General features: G+C 41.9%; 1 protein-coding gene across 2 annotated transcripts in view; it reads left to right on the top strand.

The window, feature by feature from the left end:
- LOC126272264 (multiple C2 and transmembrane domain-containing protein) overlaps positions 1 to 21157 on the top strand; it is a 1046785-nt gene that overhangs the window by 996257 nt on the left and 29371 nt on the right. For both annotated transcript variants that reach the window (XM_049974999.1, XM_049975001.1), the window contains 2 exons: positions 11822 to 11911; positions 13688 to 13794. In XM_049974999.1, coding sequence (XP_049830956.1) covers positions 11822 to 11911; positions 13688 to 13794 — 197 coding nt within the window. The remainder of the gene's footprint in view (positions 1 to 11821; positions 11912 to 13687; positions 13795 to 21157) is intronic.

The following is a 21157-nucleotide window of genomic DNA, read 5'->3' as shown; positions in this document are numbered from 1 at the left end:
ACGGGATACATGCGGACGTGCATTGTCCTGTTGGAACAGCAAGTTCCCTTGCCGGTCTAGGAATGGTAGAACGATGGGTTCGATGACGGTTTGGATGTACCGTGCACTATTCAGTGTCCCCTCGACGATCACCAGGGGTGTACGGCCAGTGTAGGAGATCGCTCCCCACACCATGATGCCGGGTGTTGGCCCTGTGTGCCTCGGTCGTATGCAGTCCTGATTGTGGCGCTCACCTGCACGGCGCCAAACACGCATACAACCATCATTGGCACCAAGGCAGAAGCGACTCTCATCGCTGAAGACTACACGTCTCCATTCATCCCTCCATTCACGCCTGTCGCGACACCACTGGAGGCGGGCTGCACGATGTTGGGGCGTGAGCGGAAGACGTCCTAACAGTGTGCGGGACCGTAGCCCAGCTTCATGGAGACGGTTGCGAATGGTCCTCGCCGATACCCCAGGAGCAACAGTGTCCCTAATTTGCTGGGAAGTGGCGGTGCGGTCCCCTACGGCACTGCGTAGGATCCTACGGTCTTGGCGTGCATCCGTGCGTCGCTGCGGTCCGGTCCCAGGTCGACGGGCACGTGCACCTTCCGCCGACCACTGGCGACAACATCGATGTACTGTGGAGACCTCACGCCCCACGTGTTGAGCAATTCGGCGGTACGTCCACCCGGCCTCCCGCATGCCCACTATACGCCCTCGCTCAAAGTCCGTCAACTGCACATACGGTTCACGTCCACGCTGTCGCGGCACGCTACCAGTGTTAAAGACTGCGATGGAGCTCCGTATGCCACGGCAAACTAGCTGACACTGACGGCGGCGGTGCACAAATGCTGCGCAGCTAGCGCCATTCGACGGCCAACACCGCGGTTCCTGGTGTGTCCGCTGTGCCGTGCGTGTGATCATTGCTTGTACAGCCCTCTCGCAGTGTCCGGAGCAAGTATGGTGGGTCTGACACACCGGTGTCAATGTGTTCTTTTTTCCATTTCCAGGAGTGTAGAACCCTTGCAGAATTAGTGCCTGGTCAAGGATAACTCACTCGGAGTGAACTGGTTGGGGCTGACCTGAGCCCTGCCCTAAATACCGCTTGCTGTGTAGGACTCTCACAATGGTAAAGGGAGGTGGACTACAGAGCGGTGGGGTAACTGTCGTTGTGGGGAAAGCTGGAGAGGAGCAGAAATGATTAGTGAATGATCAAATAGAGTAAACAAAAGCTTTGCTTAACTGGTAGCTTTATTGAAGCATATGAAGACTCTTTACAAATGAACATGCAGTAAATAAGTTCAACTAATACAGTAGCAACAAGGATTATGCTCTCTGAACTAAAACACTAATGATGATGTTGGAGCCATGATTGGGCAACATCTTTTATTTGTCATGTAGTGAAGAGGCTCCAGGTGTAAATGGGTCATATGGCTACTCCTGGGGCTCCTATATTGCAGTGGCAGAGAATACTCATGTTATTGAGTCGCTGGTGGCACGGCTCAACAGGTGTGCCCCACTCGGTCTGTTAGATCCCGTACAACAGGCCGGTGTGGTGGTATCAATATATGATATCACTTCTTCTCCCCCTCCCATACCTCCTCACCATTACCTTGTAGTGTAGATGAGTGAACAATTATGGTGGTGTTGGTGGTGGTGGTGGTGGTGGTGGTGGTGGCGGTGGGGGGGGATTCAGATGGTAATGAGGAGACAGGAGCTAAAACTGCAAACTCCCATCTGCACCCAGGAGAAGGGCTCACACCCACATCCAGAGGTAAAGCAGAAAATGAAGAGGGTGGCATCTCGATGACTGCAGAGGGACCAAAGGTACCACATGGAACAGTTGCCAGGAAGAGGGGCCCAACCTCAGATGACAATGGCTGTTGAAATGGCATGACCATGAAATGGGTCGAGTTCCATTGGCTCTGGGACCGCTGCTAATGGCATGGGAACTGCAAGAGCCAGATGCAGCGAGGGCTGCTGCATCCAGGAAGACATAGAATCTGAAAGCACAAAGCCTGTGGCGGGATCATGTAGTTCAAGTGGACGAATTTGATTCTGGTGGTGTTTCAGCGATGCTCTTGATCCCTACAGTAGAAACATAGAATGTCAAAGAAAATGGACAATGGTGCTGTGCTCCCAGTGCTTCCATTTGCCACACAATCTGTAAAAGACCGAATTGTTGGTGTGATACTTTGCCTGTCTGGGTGGAGTGGGCACTGTCCACTGGGTTGTGTCCATGTAACAACTCAACTGGTGAAGGTCCATCACGTGGCCGGAGGGATAGGAAGGCAATAATAGCAACAGAGCTTGATCCCATGTATAGGAGGCATGAAGTTTGTCCATCTGTTGCTTAAATGTTTGTATGGTGCATTCAGCTTCACTGTTGGATTGTGGATGGAATGGTGTACTCTTGATGTGTTTGATACTGGAGGAACTGAAAACTGTTCAAACTTAATGGCAAGAAATTGAGGTCCATTGTCAATCATGGTCACTTCAAGCAGTCCCTCAAGGCAAAAGACTGACAATAAAGCCTGGATTGTGGAACCAGCCATAGTTAAGGGAAATTTGCTGAAAGCATCAACGATGATGACCTGATGTGTATTCCAGTAAGGACCAATGAAATCCAAGTGCAGCCATTGCCATGGTGCTTGAGGTTTGAGCCATTCAGGGAAATGCTGAGGTGTGGTTGACTGATGATCAACACAGGCTTGGCATTGAGAAATCAGAGTTCAATTTGTGCATCCAGACTGTGCTAAGTGCCACGTCACACTAACCACTTAGAGTGAATGATGCCTTGGTGTAGCAAACAATGCACATCAGGCTGGAGAGCCTGGGGAACCGCAACATGTGATTAGTCATTGTAATTTCAGAGCAAAATGTTACCCTGGTGAACAGCAATGGTGTGCCAGTGGCCAAAATGTTGGTGAACCACATAGCTGAATGCAACCAACCAGTGGAGACACAGTGCAACAGAATCTACAAACAGGATCTGTGGCCGTGGCGCAGGCAACTGTTTGGTAGTTAAGTGGAAAGCTACGCAAATTATCTGTGTCTTATGCATCAGTGTTGCAATAAGAAGCATAAGACCTATCAAATGTTGAATCTGGGCCAACAGGGAGGCAAGAAAGAGCACTTGCATGGGCATTCTGAGAAGTGGGCCTACATACAATTTCATGGTGGTAATATTTCAAATGAAGAGCCTGCTATTGCAGATTCTGTGCTGTCTTAGTTGAGGTTGACGGTAAGGACTTAACAAAGATTGTAGAGGTTTATGGCCAGTCACCAAGAAAAATTTTCTGCCAAAAAGGTAGTGGTGAACTTAGTAACACCATAGACAATGGCAAGAGCCCACTTTTCAGTATGTGAATAATTACATTGAGCTTTGTTCAGCAACTTCAAAGCAAAGGGAATGAACCAGCCAACAGTACCAAATTTATGCAACAAAACTGCACCAATGTCATAAGCGAAAGGATCCACAGCCAAGATCACAGGTTTGGCTGGATCAAAATGAACAAGGCAGTGATCTGTGAGCAAAGCATCTTTCAGCTTCTGGAAAGCAGTATGACACTCTTGCGACCAAACAAAAGGAAAATTTTTCATGCACAAGTGAAGCAAGGATGCCATGATTTGAGTGGCATTAGGAATAAATTGGTTGTGATATCTGAGCTTCCCTAACAAGAACTGCAATTCCTGCACATAGCATGGTGGCAGAAGATCATGGATAGCAAGTAAATGTTATACCAGTGGGTAAACAGCCTGGATATTAATGATGTATCCTAAGATTCAAATTCTGTCTGAAAAACATGCATTTGTCTCTGTTACATTTGAGACTAGCTGCAGACAAGACTTGACACAGAGTGCAAAGATTGCTAACGTGTTCTTCAGGAGTATGACCTAAGATGACAATGTTATCTAAAGAGTTTGAGCCAAAAAGAACTTTTTCAGTCAGTTGCTCCAGGAAATGCTCAAATATGCTGAGTGAAAAGACTCAGGTGAGTGTTAATGACAAAGACTTGTTGCAACTGTTCATCCAATGGCATTTGCAAGTCAGTGTCATGCAAATCATTTTTGGAAAGGTAACAACTGACCTCCAATGTGTCCATCAGGTCTTCTGGATATGGCAAGGGATACCTGTGAGTGACTGGCTGAAGATCCACAGTTTTCTTAAAATTAGCACCTAACTGGAGTCTGCTGGATGGCTTCTTTAGTAGAACAAGAGGGCCACTCACTGTCAGTAAGGGGCCCTATGATCTCACGGTCTTAAAAGCAGTAAGTTCCTAGGCCACCTCTTCTTGAAGAGCCTGAGTTACAGGATGAGTTCAAAACATGGTTGTGCATTGTCCTCTATTGTGACATGTGCAACAAAATTATTAGCTTTGCCTAAACCCCCAGAAAACAAATCCTGAAATTCTGCTCATAACTTATTAACACTGTTCCAAGGATCAAAGAAAGAAACAGAAAGTACATTGCCCTGAGTGCTCAACCCAAACAAATCAAAAGCATCTACACCAAAATTATTAGCACTGTCTCTGGAGGAAAGCACTGTAAATGTCACTGTCATCACTAAATTTCAGAAAGTTGCAGGAAGCATACAAGTGCCTAAGACAGGAATGTTTTTGGCCCATATATTCCACCAGTGTACGGTGTGATGTGCACAACTTAGGTTAGCCAAACAATTCATAAAAGCTACAGTTAAGCAAATTCACTGAAGCTCCAGTGTCAAGCTGCAAACAAATTGATTGTCCAGCAATAGTAAGAGACACAAAAAATTGTTGTCATCATGCAGCACTGCAGGTGAGTTGTAAGCCTTTCCTGAATACCTATTACATTGCTGTTTTGCACTGATGACACTTTGAGGCTTTCAAAACACACTATGCACTGTTTGTGAGGATGCCTTATGCTTCTGTAAGCACATGAGGGGAAAGATTAGCAGGACATGTCTTCAGACCTTGTGTCAGATGCGACAGGTGTTTATTTGAGTACTGCTGGTCAGTCTGCTGTTTGCAAGAAAGGTGTGAGGCCTGTTTGTTGCTGCTGTCTACAAAACAAACAGGCACTATCTTAAAGCTGAGCACTGCACTTTCACGGGAATTCTGATAGTATAGAATTTGCAGAAACTGCTGCACGGAAGGGTCTGGGTATTTAAGAATCTGTTACCGAATTTGGGAGTCATCTACATTATGTTTGATGGTGTCATAAATCATTGCATATTTGTAATATTTGCCACAGTCACACTGGAATCTACACCACCTAGTAAGGCCTTGCAATTCATTTCCTACTTATGGTATTTCTGACCGTGTTGCTTATGCAACATACTGAACGTGTAATGGGCAGCTCCCTCTTGTACCTGCCCTCATAATACTGTACAAGTGGCTATAATAGGTCCTCATATGGTACTAGTTCAGGGTGGGATGAGGCAAAAACTTTGAGGCATACTCTGTAAACAGTCAATCCTGCCATGGCCAAGAAATAAGAATGTTTGTCACTACCTTGTGTGTGATGTGCTGCAATGTGCAAGGCACTCTGTCTAGACTTCCTTTGCCTCGTCAAATAGAGGCATGTATGCAGGCAGTGGAACTGCCTTTGGTTCTGGTGTCTTGTGTTAAGCCATTTGCACCACTATGAAGCAATTCATCACTTCAATCAGATAAATGATTTTTGACTCTGAAACTGAATATACTGAGTTAGATCAACTGCAGGCAGTGCAGTAAGCTATTGTGGCTGGGTAGCCATATTAACAAAGCAACACACAAAACAACAAGACAAATAAACACAGAGGAAGCCAAAAGTGGGATGTAATAGGAACAACCTCAGAACCTAGAACATAAGGAGAACAAGCAAGGCAAATACTGGTGGTGCAGAAGACAATCAATAACAGCAAAAACCAATAAAATGGATGACAGAACAGGATGAAGTGACAAGACTGCCACATGCAGCACCCACCATTCATCACCAGAATGTTGTGTACTTCTTTGTACACAAGGATAAAGAAAGGTTGGCTACAGGGTCGTGTAGCAACCATCATAGGGAAAGCTGGGCAGGAGCACAAATGATCAACAAACAAGCAAATACAGTAAACAGAAACTTTGCTTAAGTGGTAGCTTTCTTCAAGTGTATGCAGACTCTTTACAAATGGACGTGCAGTAAATAAGTTCAACCAATACAGTAGCAACAAGAACTGGCTCTCTGAACTAAAAAATTGACGATGATATTGCAGCCATGACTAGGTGGTATCTTCGTTACGTTATGTAGGGAAGAGGCTCCAAGTGCGAATGGGTCATATGGCTGCTGCCCGTGGTCCTGTATCAAGGTGGCAGATGGTGTTGACAGTACAGAACTACTGGAAGTGTTACCTAGCAGGCATGCTCCTTTTGGTCCTCTGAATCCTGCCCAGCGTCTGTTGGCATCTAACGCAAATTTGTAATTCCATTGCCAATTTTGACACCTGCAAGGTGATATTAATATGTAATATCACACCACTCAGAACCAGGATACAGTCAGGCCTATTTTCGACCATGTGTCTTATGGAAGAGAATAGGTCTGTGTGGCCCTGTAGCGGCGACTGGGTCGCCTCCTGGTGGATGGTCAGAGTATGGCCATCTTTTCTGCAAAATTGTTCTTGTGTGTTAGGCATCTGCAAAGCACTCATGCAAGGTTAGCTGCTGACATTGCAGGCATTAAGCCTCAGTACTGCGTCCACTTCCCCACCCTCCTCCCCCAGGAGGGGAGGAGATGATGAAGCTTGTCTTGATGTCACTGGAGGAGACAAGTTCCATTCTGGCGGCCGAGGCAGTTTGGGGTTGATGTCCACATCTGTTGGTGTTGGTCCTGATGTGGTGTGTGGAGATGTTGAAGGCCCTCCAGTGAGCCAACCGTCAGCAGTAGCTGAGATGACCTGGCGGTATCCAGGATGGAGATGGTGATGGCTGTGTCTCTGGAACAAAAGGTATTGTTAATTTCTTGGGTCAGGAGAAGGTCCACAGTGAGATTATAATTGGATGACATGTTTATGGCACTGTGTGCCATCCTGAAGTCTCATCTCAACCCTAATTTGAAAAATACTACTGGAAACCAGTGTTGGCATCCATTAATAAAGACAAGCGGCCACACTTGGTCTTTAAGTGAAAAATGGTGGCAGCTAGATAGCTGAGTAGGAGGGCTGTGAAATATGGGGTGAAATATAAAAGCTGCGATCAATTAGAATGGGCATGAAGTTTGTTGGCAGAGACAAGCCATACTGTGGAGTTGATCTGTACGCTGCCAGAAAAAGAGTGAGAGCCTCATCCACAGGATGGTGACAGAGAAGTTAAACATTTGGGTTTGCAAAGTGCAGATAAAATGCTCTGCTAGGCCTTCTGAGGCAGGCGATAAGTCTGCTCTGTGAATTAGGACAATGTGATTTTTGTTGCAGAAAGTGGATAATTCCACAGATGCAAATCAGAGACCATTGTCTGCGACGATAGTGTCAGGAAGTCCTTCAGTGAAAAAAAAAAAAAATGCAAGATAAGGTTTGAATAGTTTGGCTAGTTTATGTGACAGACATATGAGAAACATATTGGAACCCACTGCCCTTGTCTCCCTCAATGAGTCAAGTGTGGCCTAAGAAAGGTCCCAAAAAATCCAAATAAAGCCTGGACCGTAGACTGGAAGAGTCTGATCAAGGAAGAAAACTGTGTGGAGGGGTGGCCTGCTAGCTTTGGCAGGTTCAAGGTAATACCATTTGATTAATAGCAGTATCCATGCCACACCAATAGAACAGTGGCAGACCAGATAAATATTGAGCACCATGCCCCATTGCCTGATATGCAAAAGTGACAAAATGTGCTTCTGGAGAAGTGCAGGGATGACCACTTGCAGCAGCGACATGTCTTTCAGTGTTGAGAGCTTGTTCCAATGGTACCAGTAGACCTCGACCTCCAGTTCACAGATCTGTTTGCAGTCTGGTGCCAACCGTGGCATACCAGGTCGAGGATCTTGCTAAGGGTTGGGTCCTTTGTAGTGTGCCATGCAACAGGTTTTACATCCAGTGGAGATTGGCCACACCTTGTTCTGCAGTGATATTCAGATGAAAGCACACTTTGCGATCCTTTTTGAACACTGGACCCTGAACCAAGATCTGTGGGAAAAGAGACCTGCATTTGCATGTTGTGTTATAGAGTGAAGTGAATATCTTAATTATGGTTTGACAGGTACAGTGGCCACCAATAAAGGCAGCATGCAGTTTTTGTGGGAATGTTGGCTGAAGGCTTGAACAGATGACAAAGGTTTGTGGTCAGTGAATGATACCTACCATACATGTAATAATGTAAAAAAATGATGGCTAAGGCTTCTTTCTCAATCTGGCTCTAATTTTTCTGAGCAGTGGTGAAGGTTTTGAAATCAAAAGTGATTGAGTGTTCCACCCCATCAGTCACATGGTGCAGAACTGTCCCCACTCCATAATCTGACACATCTACTGACAGTGTGGCAGAGTCATATGCCGTTAGGCCTGAGGGGTGGGGAAGGACCAATTTTAAGTCTCTAAAAGCTTTTACACACCTGAGTCCATTGCCAGTGGTGGCTTTTCTTCAGTTGTTGGTGTAGTGGTTCAGCAATGGCTGAAGCATGGGGAATAAATTTTCAGTAGTAATTCAATTGTCCCAATGCTGATTGTAACTAGCTAGTATTGCTAGGAACTGGAAGTTTTTGTACTGCCTCTATGTACTGAGGCATGTGAGAGGGGGGGGGGGGGGGGGGGTTTCACTGGATAAACTGAAAATGTGTGTGAGAATTTCAGCTTGACTAGCAAAGAAACAGCACTTGTCGTTTTTGCATTTTAGAGTGTCTTTTTGGACACCTGTGAACAGAGCATCCTAGTTGTCATCTAAATAATTTGCTAACCCCATTACATCACAAGTTAAATGCTCATGATACTGCTGAAATATGGCAGGGTTGCTGGCTGTACCAAAGAGAAGTCTGTTGTTCTGGAACAATCCGAAGAGAATGCTGGTGACTAGGCTATGTCAGAATTCTTCATCCAATGACAGTTGGAAGTGTGCATCCCTCAGGTCAATTTTTTCTAACACTTTTCTGCCCTCCAGAGGGACCATGATGTCCCCTAACTAAGGTATCAGGTACACATCAGCAGTTGACTGGGCATTGATGGTTATCTTGAAATCTCCACAAATGTGTAAGGTGGCATTTGATTTTTTAACAATGACATTGGGCATGGCCCACTGGCAGTTCAGGACTGGAATGAGGGTGACCTCATCTTGTACATACTGTAATTCCCCCTGAAACTTATCCCAGAGTGCAAAACAGAAGGTTTTCAGCCTTAAGAAACTTTGATATTGTCAATGGAAAAAGGGCCCCAAGGGCTCCAAGGTATCTAACACCCAAAGAGTGTTGTGAAAATATGGAGATGAATTTTGAAAAAAAATTCTTTGACGTACAGATCTGTACCTAAGGAGCTGATTGAGGGGTGAAGTCATGAATTTCTAATCCAAGTGCATTAAAAAGGTCCGTGCCTAAGAAACTGACAGCTCTCAGGGCATCCGCCACTAAAATCATTGCCATGTTGTTGTGTGACGAATACTGTGCTTGGGCAATAAATTATCCATTAATTTTTTAAGGTTGTTGCTATAACTTCACATTGGAGTATCAAAGGGCTGGAGGGGAGGATAGATGACACTGTAATATGACTCTCAATTGGTAACAGTCACAGCAGACCTCGTATATATCTTCAAGGAGATTGGTACTTTATTGATTTTGACAGTTAATGAGGGACTTTCTATAAAGTGTGGGTACCTGATGGAATACATGCTGTGTCTGGGTACAGTTCATCCGTATTCTCTGCCCCATGTCCAAGGGGTCCATGCTGACACCTTCAGAGATGATTGACATACTTTGCCCCTAGGTCCAGATTTCCCACAAGAAGTGCACATTGTACCCTGGTAATGGCCTTGGTGTCACTGATAATTGATAAAACATTACCTGCAGGCAGGAAGCTGTTGGAGACAGTGCCAGGGTTTCTTGTCTTTGCCTGTACTTCGTAAGTCCGATCTGGCAGAAGTCCATAACTAGGTTTGAGAACAATGCTTTGTTTGAACTGCAAAGATTTGTGAGTATTCCTGGAGAGTAACTGAGCACTAAAGGCAGCATTTGAATGCCCAGGTGATGGGAAATTTCTAGAGATGAGTCTTTAGATTTCAAGAGATCACTTCTAAGACTGTCATCTAGGGCACACTCTAAAATTCTGTCTCTAATCAAGGAAGCAGCATACAATTGATTGCACTCAAGTTTACTGCATTGAAAATAGTAATTATGAGATAAACTCTGAAGGTGTGCAATTCATGGTCTGTATTATTGTCCTTAGATTTTATGACAACTAAAAAACTTTTGATGGGATCCTGCCATGTGCAGTTGAGAGACAAAGTGGTCTTCAACTTATTGATTAGCAACTCCATGGAGTGCTGTGTGCAACTTGTCACACTCAAGAGCACTAGGTTCTGCTTCTGAATTTAGTTGAAATACATGATTATGGGCCTTCATACGCCAAAAAGAAAGTGTTCTGCTGATCATTACCTGAGATGCCAGGAAATGCTGCATGGCAGCGATGTTGTGGAGGTATTTCTTGAGTGAGAATCCTGATTAAGAGATCCTTGCAGAATTGGTGCCTGGCCCGGGAAAACTCATTTGGAGTGAAGTGCTCTAGTTTGGCCCAACTGCTGCCTTAAATACCACTCAGTGCTAGGTAACTGCTGGGCTTGTTTTTGTCTTGCAGAAGAGAATAGGTCTAAGTGGCCCACAGCCTCTAGTGGCACTTGGCCTACAACTGGTCAGAGCATGGCCATCTGTCTTCCAGAAAATTGTCCTCTGTGCATTAGGCATCTTCAAAGCGCTCATGTGATGTTGGTTGCTGACAATGCAAGTTTTAAGCCTCGATACAGCAAAAATCTCATTTGCTGCTGAAGAACTGGGCTAGTGACAGGCATTGTCCCTTTATCTTCAGTGCCCTGTAGCATCATTAGATGACATTTCCAGACATGGATTTTTATCCTCAATTTGTCTGTCAAGATGACCTTTACTCAAAGTTTGTTGACCTCAGTTTGCAACACTTGTTGATGAGGAATTATAATAAGACAAATAGTGTCCCACAAACAAACAAACAAAATTAAATTGCGAAATCAGATGAAATGATTTGAGGTTAAATCAGGAGAGTAAAGAGAATGATGAAATGATTCAGATAATACATGGTGGAGTTTTATCAGTGTGACTTTTGCTCTGTGAACTGGAGCAGTGTCGTAATAGAAGAACACATTCTTGCGTATTAATCTTTATAATTTTTCAGTCAGTTTCTGTTGATCTAATAATAATGTAGAAAAATGTGTTCCTGATAGGGTACTAGATGTGTCCAACAAGTCTAATATTATACACAGGGAATATCAGGAACAATGCATGTAACCAATGCAGACATTGAAATGGTCTTCATTCTTTTTACTGGAATCTCATTGGCCTTTGTTTTGACTCGGGAGTTTGATGATTGGTACAAATCTCATCCATAGTAACATCATACTTACCAAAACCTAAAATGCTTAACAGAATTTTCTGCACTGTTATTCCAATTTATCTGAAATATCAAGACTGCTTCAGTAGTGGTCATAATCCCCTTCATAAGTTCATTTTGTACAGATTATGTATCATTAATAATTCATATAGCAATAAGTAGAGACTTATAAAACAGTTTATTCTCCTAGGAATTTTCTTCCAAGATAAATATACAACTTTTCTTTTTTTTTAGTTTCCTGATGCTTATCCTGTAGCACAGCAATTTTAAGTAATCTTAACGTTTTAGGTCATGTCACTGACTGGCAGTTGGACAGTACATGATGAAGATGAAGAGCCACTTGGGGATGATGATGATGAAGAAGATGACAAAGATAAGGTATATATTACACATATAAATGAACAGTAATTAAACTTATTGAGCTCTGACATATATCTGTCAAAAAAGTGAGTGACTAACATAAATGTAATCTTTTAATACCTTGTATCCTTCATAGGAGGATATACTTTCAGATCCCATGTAATACATACAGAATTCTGATATGGGATGAAAAAGATTGTGATGTGCAGAGTAGATTAGAAAGTCAAATCCACTGTTATATTAATATTACTTATTAAAGTGTGTGCCCATCACAAACATTCAATATTGTTTACAATGCATTCAGTGAAATTATAGGTTTTTGAGTGCCATTTTGCTGCCTCTTGAAAAGTGTAACATCCAACTCGAAAAACTTTGAGGCAGTTTCTGGACTTGTAGTAACCAACATTCTAAGTTCAAATTAAATGTGTACAATATAATTTGAATGAAGAGAGTATGCTGAGTGTGATATGCCAGTGGTACCCTCACCTCGTTGTGTTTTAGTGAGAGCAAGTATTATAGTCCATAAAAACTGTAGATCAGAGTCATCACCAACACATGGCAAAAGAATTTGATGTGATCTTGCCCCAGGACCTTAAGAGAAAGTTTTAAATAATGTAGATGACTTTAAGTGTACCAGTGCCTTAATATTTCAATGTAGTACGTAGAAATGTGGGTTTGAAGTATGAGTTGTTGAAATATTCAACTTGTTCATCAGATTGGCATGCTCTGATATCCACCTGCTTTTACATACAGTGAAATTTTTGAGTGGGAAATGATTTGGACTCCAAAGAGTAACTTGTAATCTCACTTAGTGGAATAAACTCACTGAAAAATACAGCAAAAAATGCCAAGTTATTTTTTCTGTTGATGAAGATTCCTAACAGTGCTAGTTAATAACAGTAGTTCTGAAGAAGAATGTTTCTTATCTAAGTAATGGATATTTTTGTGTGTGTCTGTGTGAGGTGGTATCCAAATGCTTCTGAAATAAATAAATTGAAATCATTGTTTCTTACATAGGTCTTATTCTGTAGTATCACCTTTGAAGTAGTCCCTTCAGAAGTAAATGCATTGATCCCAATGTTTTTGTCACTTGTTCTTTTGAAGCATGTCTTGGAATTCTTCCTTGTTAGGGTATTTTTTTTTACTCTCTATGATTCCACTTGAATCTCTTCCACTGTATCAAATCTTTACCTGCTTCAAATATCTTTGTATGTTGGGAAAGAGGAAGACATTACACAAAGCTACTTCTGGTGAGCACAGCAGGTGGCAGTTTTCATCTTGTTTTTGAACTACATATTCACAAGGTGTTGCAGAGTTGATGGATGCTCTGTCTAATATCTAACAGAATCATATCCCTCATTGTATGAACATTTTCTGCTGTGATGCCAGTTGCTGACTAACCAGAATGGTCATCATCATCAATCATTTTTGAAATGCTTGTATGAGATGTAAGTCCAGCCTGATTTAAAGTGTTGTCTCTAAAATCCTGCTTCAAAATTGGGCCCACTTCCGCAGCAGTCTTCCCTAGTTTGAAACAAAACATCAAATGGACACACTACTCTTTCAGGTCAGCCATCACAAAACTACAAGATCACAAAAAAATAGCAATTGAGGTATGCTCATGAACATCTAACCAAATCACTCACCTGTCTGACACTTGTCACGATGAGTCAAGCTGGATGAGGCATTTCGGTGTAATGTGTTTTCACACAAAATTGAAGTTTTGGGAACTTTTAGATACCACTTCATATTCTTTTATAGTTCATGCACTAATATCAAACTAATAAAATCTAGGAGGAGAAGAAGAGCCTGAAGGAAAGGCTGCAGGCCATTCAGGAAGTGACACAAAGTGTTCAGAATGCTATAGGGTACATTGCATCATTAGGGGAGAGCATCAAAAAGTAAGTATTTATTGTTTTCCTTTATATAAATAAGTTTTTGTTGTTCTATCATTATCAAAATCACTAGTAATGCAGTTTCTAAATGAAGAATTTAAGTTAATAAATATTCTGCAATTCATACATATTACAAAAATTTATGTGGGCACATACAGTGTTTTATTCATCCCCAGCAACTGTAGTTGTACGTATCAAAATAATCAGCAACAAGTTGCATAAAAGAAATTAAATTTCTTAATTCGTTTTGGGCACTTAGTGCCCTTCTTCAGAAGGTTATACTCATTGCATTGCATGTGAGTATTAACAGTAAGGTGCATACAGAAAAATGCCATGGTCAGATGGCTTATAATGCCTGTACAAAAATAGTTACCATTTCTGCACAGGCACTATGAACCATATGACCATGGAATTTTGCTATATGCAACTTACTGTTGACACTCACAAATGAAACAATAAGTATAACCTTCTGAAGAAGGGCACAAAGTGCCTGAAACTGGCTAAGAAATTAAATTTCTTTAATGCAACTGGTTTGCTGATTATTTTGATACGCATTTATGTATGTATGTATGTGTGTCCCACCTTTTCTCCAAAACTATTGGACCAATCTAAACCAAATTTACTGTCTGGAGAGAAGTTTGTGGAGATAAGAATCAAATATCAATCAAAGGGGTAGGTGTGGGAGATGCAAAAGAAGTATATCCCATGACAGACAAATACCCAGATTTTATTCATCCATTATATGAGAATGAGGACACTTAATCACTTACAACAAACTTTACACATAGTTTCAACCCTTTCTGAAACATTTTCTTACAGACACTAACTACATTTTTGTTGTTCTTGCAGTAAAACTGTCACATCAGGCATGATGTTTTAATTTATTCATTCACTACTATTAACTCTTTTCATTACATACTTAGCAAACAATATTCTTATGTACTACAGAATATACCTGTAAAATTATATCATTGTGTGACACATGATTCAGGAGATATGATGTCATAAACATTGAGCTGCATGAAAATAAAACTGCAGAGCAAAATTTGCCAAAAATATATGTGAAATATGTGTGAATTATGTGAAATATATGTTCAATATATGTAACACAAGTGTACAAGGTTGAAGCTATGGGTAAAATGCTTCTCCTAAACCTCAACCATACTTGCTACATATGTTACTTACTATCTGTAAAAAAATAGTGTGGCAGTAATCAACACCAACTTCCTATTGGAGTGGGGGAGGAGAAGATGGAGAGGCAATAAGGAAGAAGGAGGAGATGGACACAGATTGAGGAAGGAGGGGGGAGGGGGGAGGACGTGGACCGATAGAATATTATAATAAGTAAATACCTGGGCAGTGCCAGGTACTAAGCTAGTAATGAAATAAGAGAAATAATGTCACTGGAATTACATGACAACTTGTTACTGCCTTCAGTCATGTAGATGATAATATATTTGTCATGGCAACACTTTTGCATAATTGTAAGCTTGTTTTAACTGCAAAGCACACACCTCTATCATTTTTATAATATGAAGTACTCTATTGCATTGACCTGTATAATATAACCATGAATATTTTATTAGTTCCTTGAAAAAAGCTATTATATATTGTTAAAATATCTATCAGAATTTATGGTTATGTGGAAAAGTGGAGTTCAGTAATTTGTGTTCCGCTAATTGTACACACACTCTGTTCTCATATAGTGCAATCTCTTAGTGAGACTGATGAGGATTTTCAAAACTCCAACCTCAATTATTCTGTGAGTTCACATACCCTAGTTGTTGTTGTGGTCTTCAGTCCTGAGACTGGTTTGATGCAGCTCTCCATGCTACTCTATCCTGTGCAAGCTTCTTCATCTCCCAGAACCCTCTGCAACCCACATCCTTCTGAATCTGCTTAGTGTAGTCATCTCTTAGTCTCCCTCTACGATTTTTACCCTCTACGCTGCCCTCCAATACTAAATTGGTGATCCCTTGATGCCTCAGAACATGTCCTACCAACCAATCCCTTCTTCTGGTCAAGTTGTGCCACAAACTTCTCTTCTCCCCAATCCTATTCAATACTTCCTCATTAGTTATGTGATCTACCCATCTAATCTTCAGCATTCTTCTGTAGCACCACATTTCGAAAGCCTCCACTCTCTTCTTGTCCAAACTATTTATCGTCCATGTTTCACTTCCAGACATGGCTACACTCCATACAAATACTTTCAGAAATGACTTCCTGACACTTAAATCTATACTCGATGTTAACAAATTTCTCTTCTTCAGAAACGCTTTCCTTGCCATTGCCAGTCTACATTTTATATCCTCTCTACTTCAACCATCATCAGTTATTTTGTTCGCCAAATAGCAAAACTCCTTTACTACTTTAAGTGTCTCATTTCCTAATCTAATCCTCTCAACATCACCTGACGTAATTCGACTACATTCCATTATCCTCGTTTTGCTTTTGTTGATGTTCATCTTATATCCTCCTTTCAAGGCACTATCCATTCCATTCAACTGCTCTTCCAAGTCCTTTGCTGTCTCTGACAGAATTACGATGTCATCGGCGAACCTCAAAGTTTTTATTTCATCTCCATGCATTTTAATACCTACTCCAAATTTTTCTTTTGTTTCCTTTACTGCTTGCTCAATATACAGATAGAATAACATCGGGGAGTGTCTCACTCCCTTCCCAACCACTGCTTCCCTTTCATGTCCCTCGTCTCTTATAACTGCCATCTGGTTTATCTAACTTTAACCTATCCATTTCCCTTTTTAAATTTTCTAACCTACCTGCCCGATTAAGGGATCTGACATTCCACGCTTCGATCTGTAGAACGCCAGTTTTCTTTCTCCTGATAACGACATCCTCTTGAGTAGTCCCTGCCCGGAGATCCGAATGGGGGACTATTTTACCTCCGGAATATTTTACCCAAGAGGACGCCATCATCATTTAATCATACAGTAAAGCTGCATACCCTTGGGAAAAATTACGGCCATAGTTTCCCCTTGCTTTCAGCCGTTCACAGTACCAGCACAGCAAGGCCGTTTTGGTAATGGTTACAAGGCCAGATCAGTCAATCATCCAGACTGTTGCTCCTGCAACTACTGAAAAGGCTGCTGCCCCTCTTTAGGAACCACACGTTTGTCTGGCCTCTCAACAGATACCCCTCCATTGTGGTTGCACCTACGTTACGGCTATCTGTATCGCTGAGGCACGCAAGCCTCCCCACCAACGGCAAGGTCCATGGTTCATGGGGGGATATGCAGAAATGCATCAGCAAAAAAGAGGAGCATTTCAGACTCAGCCACTGCATCATGCACAAACTGTAATAGCCAGTTGCAGTATTGATCTCAAGCAAAAGCAACTAAATTGGTCAGTCATGTCACTACTGTTACTTTGTCAGTTTTTGGTTTGAGTTTTTGCACAGTTGTATGACTAGATGTCACTGACACACCAGTGTTTTTGCAGAATTCTTTCCGAGGCCACTCCTAACTTGTCTAGTTTGGCTAAAACCAATACCCTACATGCCATAGTTTATTAAATGGACCAGAACATACATGGTGTTCAGAGCCCACCTACTCGGTATTGGTTCCCATGCAACACTGATCACAACATTTACATCACACATGAAACATCCTTTATTATTTATGGCAGGAGCTGACAGTGGTAGTGGCAACTTCACTTGTCCAGTAGATCAAGTGTGAAGAGTGATACAGAGCTTATTCTTGCAAAGATGTGGGCCAGCTTATTCACAAAAAGCATAGAATAAATGAAGCCATAATATTCTCTTTATGAAACTGTACAGGCATCGACAGGAAGTATTTTAAGTAAAATATGAAAAACTGACATCCTAATTGCAGAGCAGTGGTTTAAACCCTCCTCTATCTAAACACTAACCCATTGTCTTACCTACTGCACCACCTACCTCCATAAAGATTCACAAAATGGTCGATTGAAACTGAATTGTCAGCATGTCACTTGAAATGGAGTTTCTCATTTGCCCAGCTCCATTGATCAGCTTACTGTTAGAATCATTGTTGTTCTCTAGTGATTCTTTTTTCTGATTTTATCCAAATTATTTGCCCCCTCCTGTAAAACAAAGAACTATCATAGCAATAGTGCATTCCATTCTGTATGAATGAAAGATGAGCTTCATCATTCATATTTTTATTCTTGGGTCGGCAAGATGTTCAAAATTGTACTCTCAAAATGGTAAGACCCAATGAGCAAGACCAATAGTGCAATGACATTAGATGAATTTGCAGTTGTGAATAATGACTACCATCAGTTGTAGAATGGAATGATGACAATGAAAATTTCTGCTGGACCGGGACTCAAACCTGGATTTCTTTACCATTTGGCTATCTGTGCATGACTCATGGGCAGACCCAGACTTCCGTATGTCACCATACAAACTTCCATGTATCATCAATCATATGTCTACAACATATGGAAGTTTGTATGGTGACATATCGAAGTTTGGGTCTGGCCATGAGTAGTGCACGAATAGCCAAATGGTAAGGTGACCACTTGATAAGGGGGAAAGGTGAATTCGAGTGCCAGTCCGGCACAAATTTTCATTGTCGTCATTCCAGTCTACAGCTGATGGTAGTCATTATTCACAATTGCGAATTCCTCTGATGTGTTAAGTAATGGCTGTGGTTGCCTCAGTGCATCATTATTAGGATAACACCAGCACTGCAATATCGTAATAGTGTAATTAGTCATCCAGAAGGAGAATTACCTATAATCCATACATATTTGGATAAAAGAGCTTAGAAAGTATTTCTGACTCTTCCCAAACTCAGAGACAGTATCAGATGCCTCCTTTTAACAATTTTTCCAAAAGTTCTGCTCCCATGAGACTATCTGCAAGCTAATTGCTTCAAAAGGAGCTCACTGAATCTCATCTCATCTGTTCTGAAAAGTAATTGATGCTTCTTACATGGTGAGTATAATTATTCATTACCCATGTTTCTATTTGTTGCACCTGTATGTGTAACCTGTGTATCCATTTCTTTTTTACTTCCAGTCTAGTAAGGTGTATACAAGTTGTGGTAAATCACTTATTAAATTTCATTAGGTTGTAGCACTTCTTCAGCAATGCATACATTGTAATGTTCAAGTTGTTTTGCAGTAGTAAACCTTGATACATTTTTAAGTGTCTAGTCATCTGCACTTGACTCAAAGTAAATGTGAAACACAAATTGTGTAAATATTTAAATGTAACTGTAAAATATGCTTAAATGTTGAAAAACATAAAACAGTTGATTCATCTTGTTGAATCCTTAAGATTAGATCAGAAGCTCATACTTTTGGTCTAAAAATGATATCACTCCAGACTTGAGACAAAATATCATGTGCCATAAACAAGTAAGTCCAACATTCTAGACTATGAAAACACAAGAAAGAGAATTTTTTAATACAATTGAAGAAGTTTTTGAGACCACCAGCATAAAAGAGTTTAATGGTGGCTCAGTCCAAGTGCATTTTAAAATATGTGCTTCCACAGAAAATATTGTTGAAGTAAACTGTGGAAAATAAATATCATGACACACGCATCAGCAAGTCATGAGAGAAGATTGGACAGCAGCATGAATGGGGTAATTATCTGTTCCAAAAAACATGACATGATGTTGCCAGAATTCTCATTAATCGTCACAATTCAAAGCATATAGTTGTGGAAAACCAGGCACACCATGCAAGAAACCATTAATGAGGTTGTGAAATATAACATCAACACTTCTCCTCTGATGCCTTTACCTTTCTTAAAGACAAACTGATTGTCATTAAATTGATCTTCAACTTACTTTTCCCTTCTTTTGTACATTAATTTTGTCAGCAACATGGATACATGAGCAGTATTGTCAAGATGTTTACGTGACAATCCTTGATTTTATCTGCCTGTGGTATCTTTGGGACTATGTGGATGTTTATCATATTGGAAGACATGAACAGTACAATGATCACAACGAACTAAAGTTTATCTTTCTTCCACATACAAGCCAACAACACTTGAGAACATAGACACAAACACAGTAACATTCCAGGTACTGTAGCAAGCAATTGCTGACGGTAAGTATGGGCACAATATGAGGGTGAGGGCACGCTTCACTGAGCTTATAAAGAGGAGGGCTCTGGTAGATGGTATGACAGATGTTATGCGATGTGCACAGTCCAGGTATCCCACCACAGGTAGCTTCTGATGGCCAGCCCACATGAATGCAGTTGGTGGAAAGTTCAAAGTGTAGTGCACTGGTGGCCTGATGACTTGGTGCATTTCTAAGTATTATGTATAGGATTACAGCACCCTTTGCACCATGGGGAAAGGGTACTTCACTGCTGTGGGCTTGGCTGTTGAAATGTGCATGGTCTCTATGGTGGATGTCATAGATGATGAAGGCAGTGGCAGAAGGAGATTCCAGGATTGAACCAATGCTTAGGGCAGGAGTGGTTTGGTTGTGGACATGCATGGCAGTCATTTCACCTCTGCCATGTACTTAATTGTGAATTGCAGAATAATCATGTAGATGTAGTTTTATATGTAGTTGTAGTACTGTCAGAGAGGAGTGGTAACCAGAGCACTGGTAGCATCTCAGAATCTGATTCTTTGACTTGGTTGAACTATGCCAACAGTGAAGGGGCCAGCTGTTCAGTCAGGTGTGCTGGGTATACTGGTGTTGAAGGTTGTAAAGGTGCTTGGGAAGGTCCAGCAGCAGGCAAATGGAAGGGGAGGGGGGAAGGGTAGGACACTGGAGGAGGGCACAAGGTAGTGAGGGCAGGTCTATACTCGCAGCTGGGATACCCCACAAGGCCAGGACAGGTGCTGAGGGCAGAGGCAGTGAACCTATGGCCCTTGCCATCATGCAAGGATACAACTGGCTGTGGCGACACACCACCAGTGTGCACACCATACACAGGCAGCAGCCACAGCAGCTGCAGGTTGTGGGCAGAATCCGCTTTGGACAGCAGCAGCAGCAGAACCCCAAGCTTAGACTATGGAGCCAGAAGTGAACTGCGGTGAGGGCTGTGCCAACAGGTGTTGGTGTGGCAACTTGAGCAGATGCAGGGGGTACATGGCTGACGACTATGGAGCATTTCAGTCAGACTCTGACCCCCACCAGTGCAAACCTGTAGGAACTCAAGGAGCTTGTCGAGATGTTAACAGAGGAATCTGTGGCATGCTTCCTTATTTTAACCTTGAATGTGCAGATGAGATGTTTTGCCTCAACGTTAGATTGGGGGTGAAAAGGAGGAGCAGTCATTTGACAAATGTTGATGAGTGCAAAAATCATGAGAGGCCTGAGACACAAACCATGGACCATTGTCCGTCACAAGCTTATAAGGCAAAATTTGAAAAGGAAAAAAATTGGAG

This window comes from Schistocerca gregaria, chromosome 5 (assembly GCF_023897955.1).
Source record: "Schistocerca gregaria isolate iqSchGreg1 chromosome 5, iqSchGreg1.2, whole genome shotgun sequence".
Lineage (NCBI taxonomy): Eukaryota > Metazoa > Arthropoda > Insecta > Orthoptera > Acrididae > Schistocerca > Schistocerca gregaria.
The sequence above is the reverse complement of the archived record's forward strand: the minus strand, read 5'-3'. Positions and strand labels throughout refer to the sequence as shown.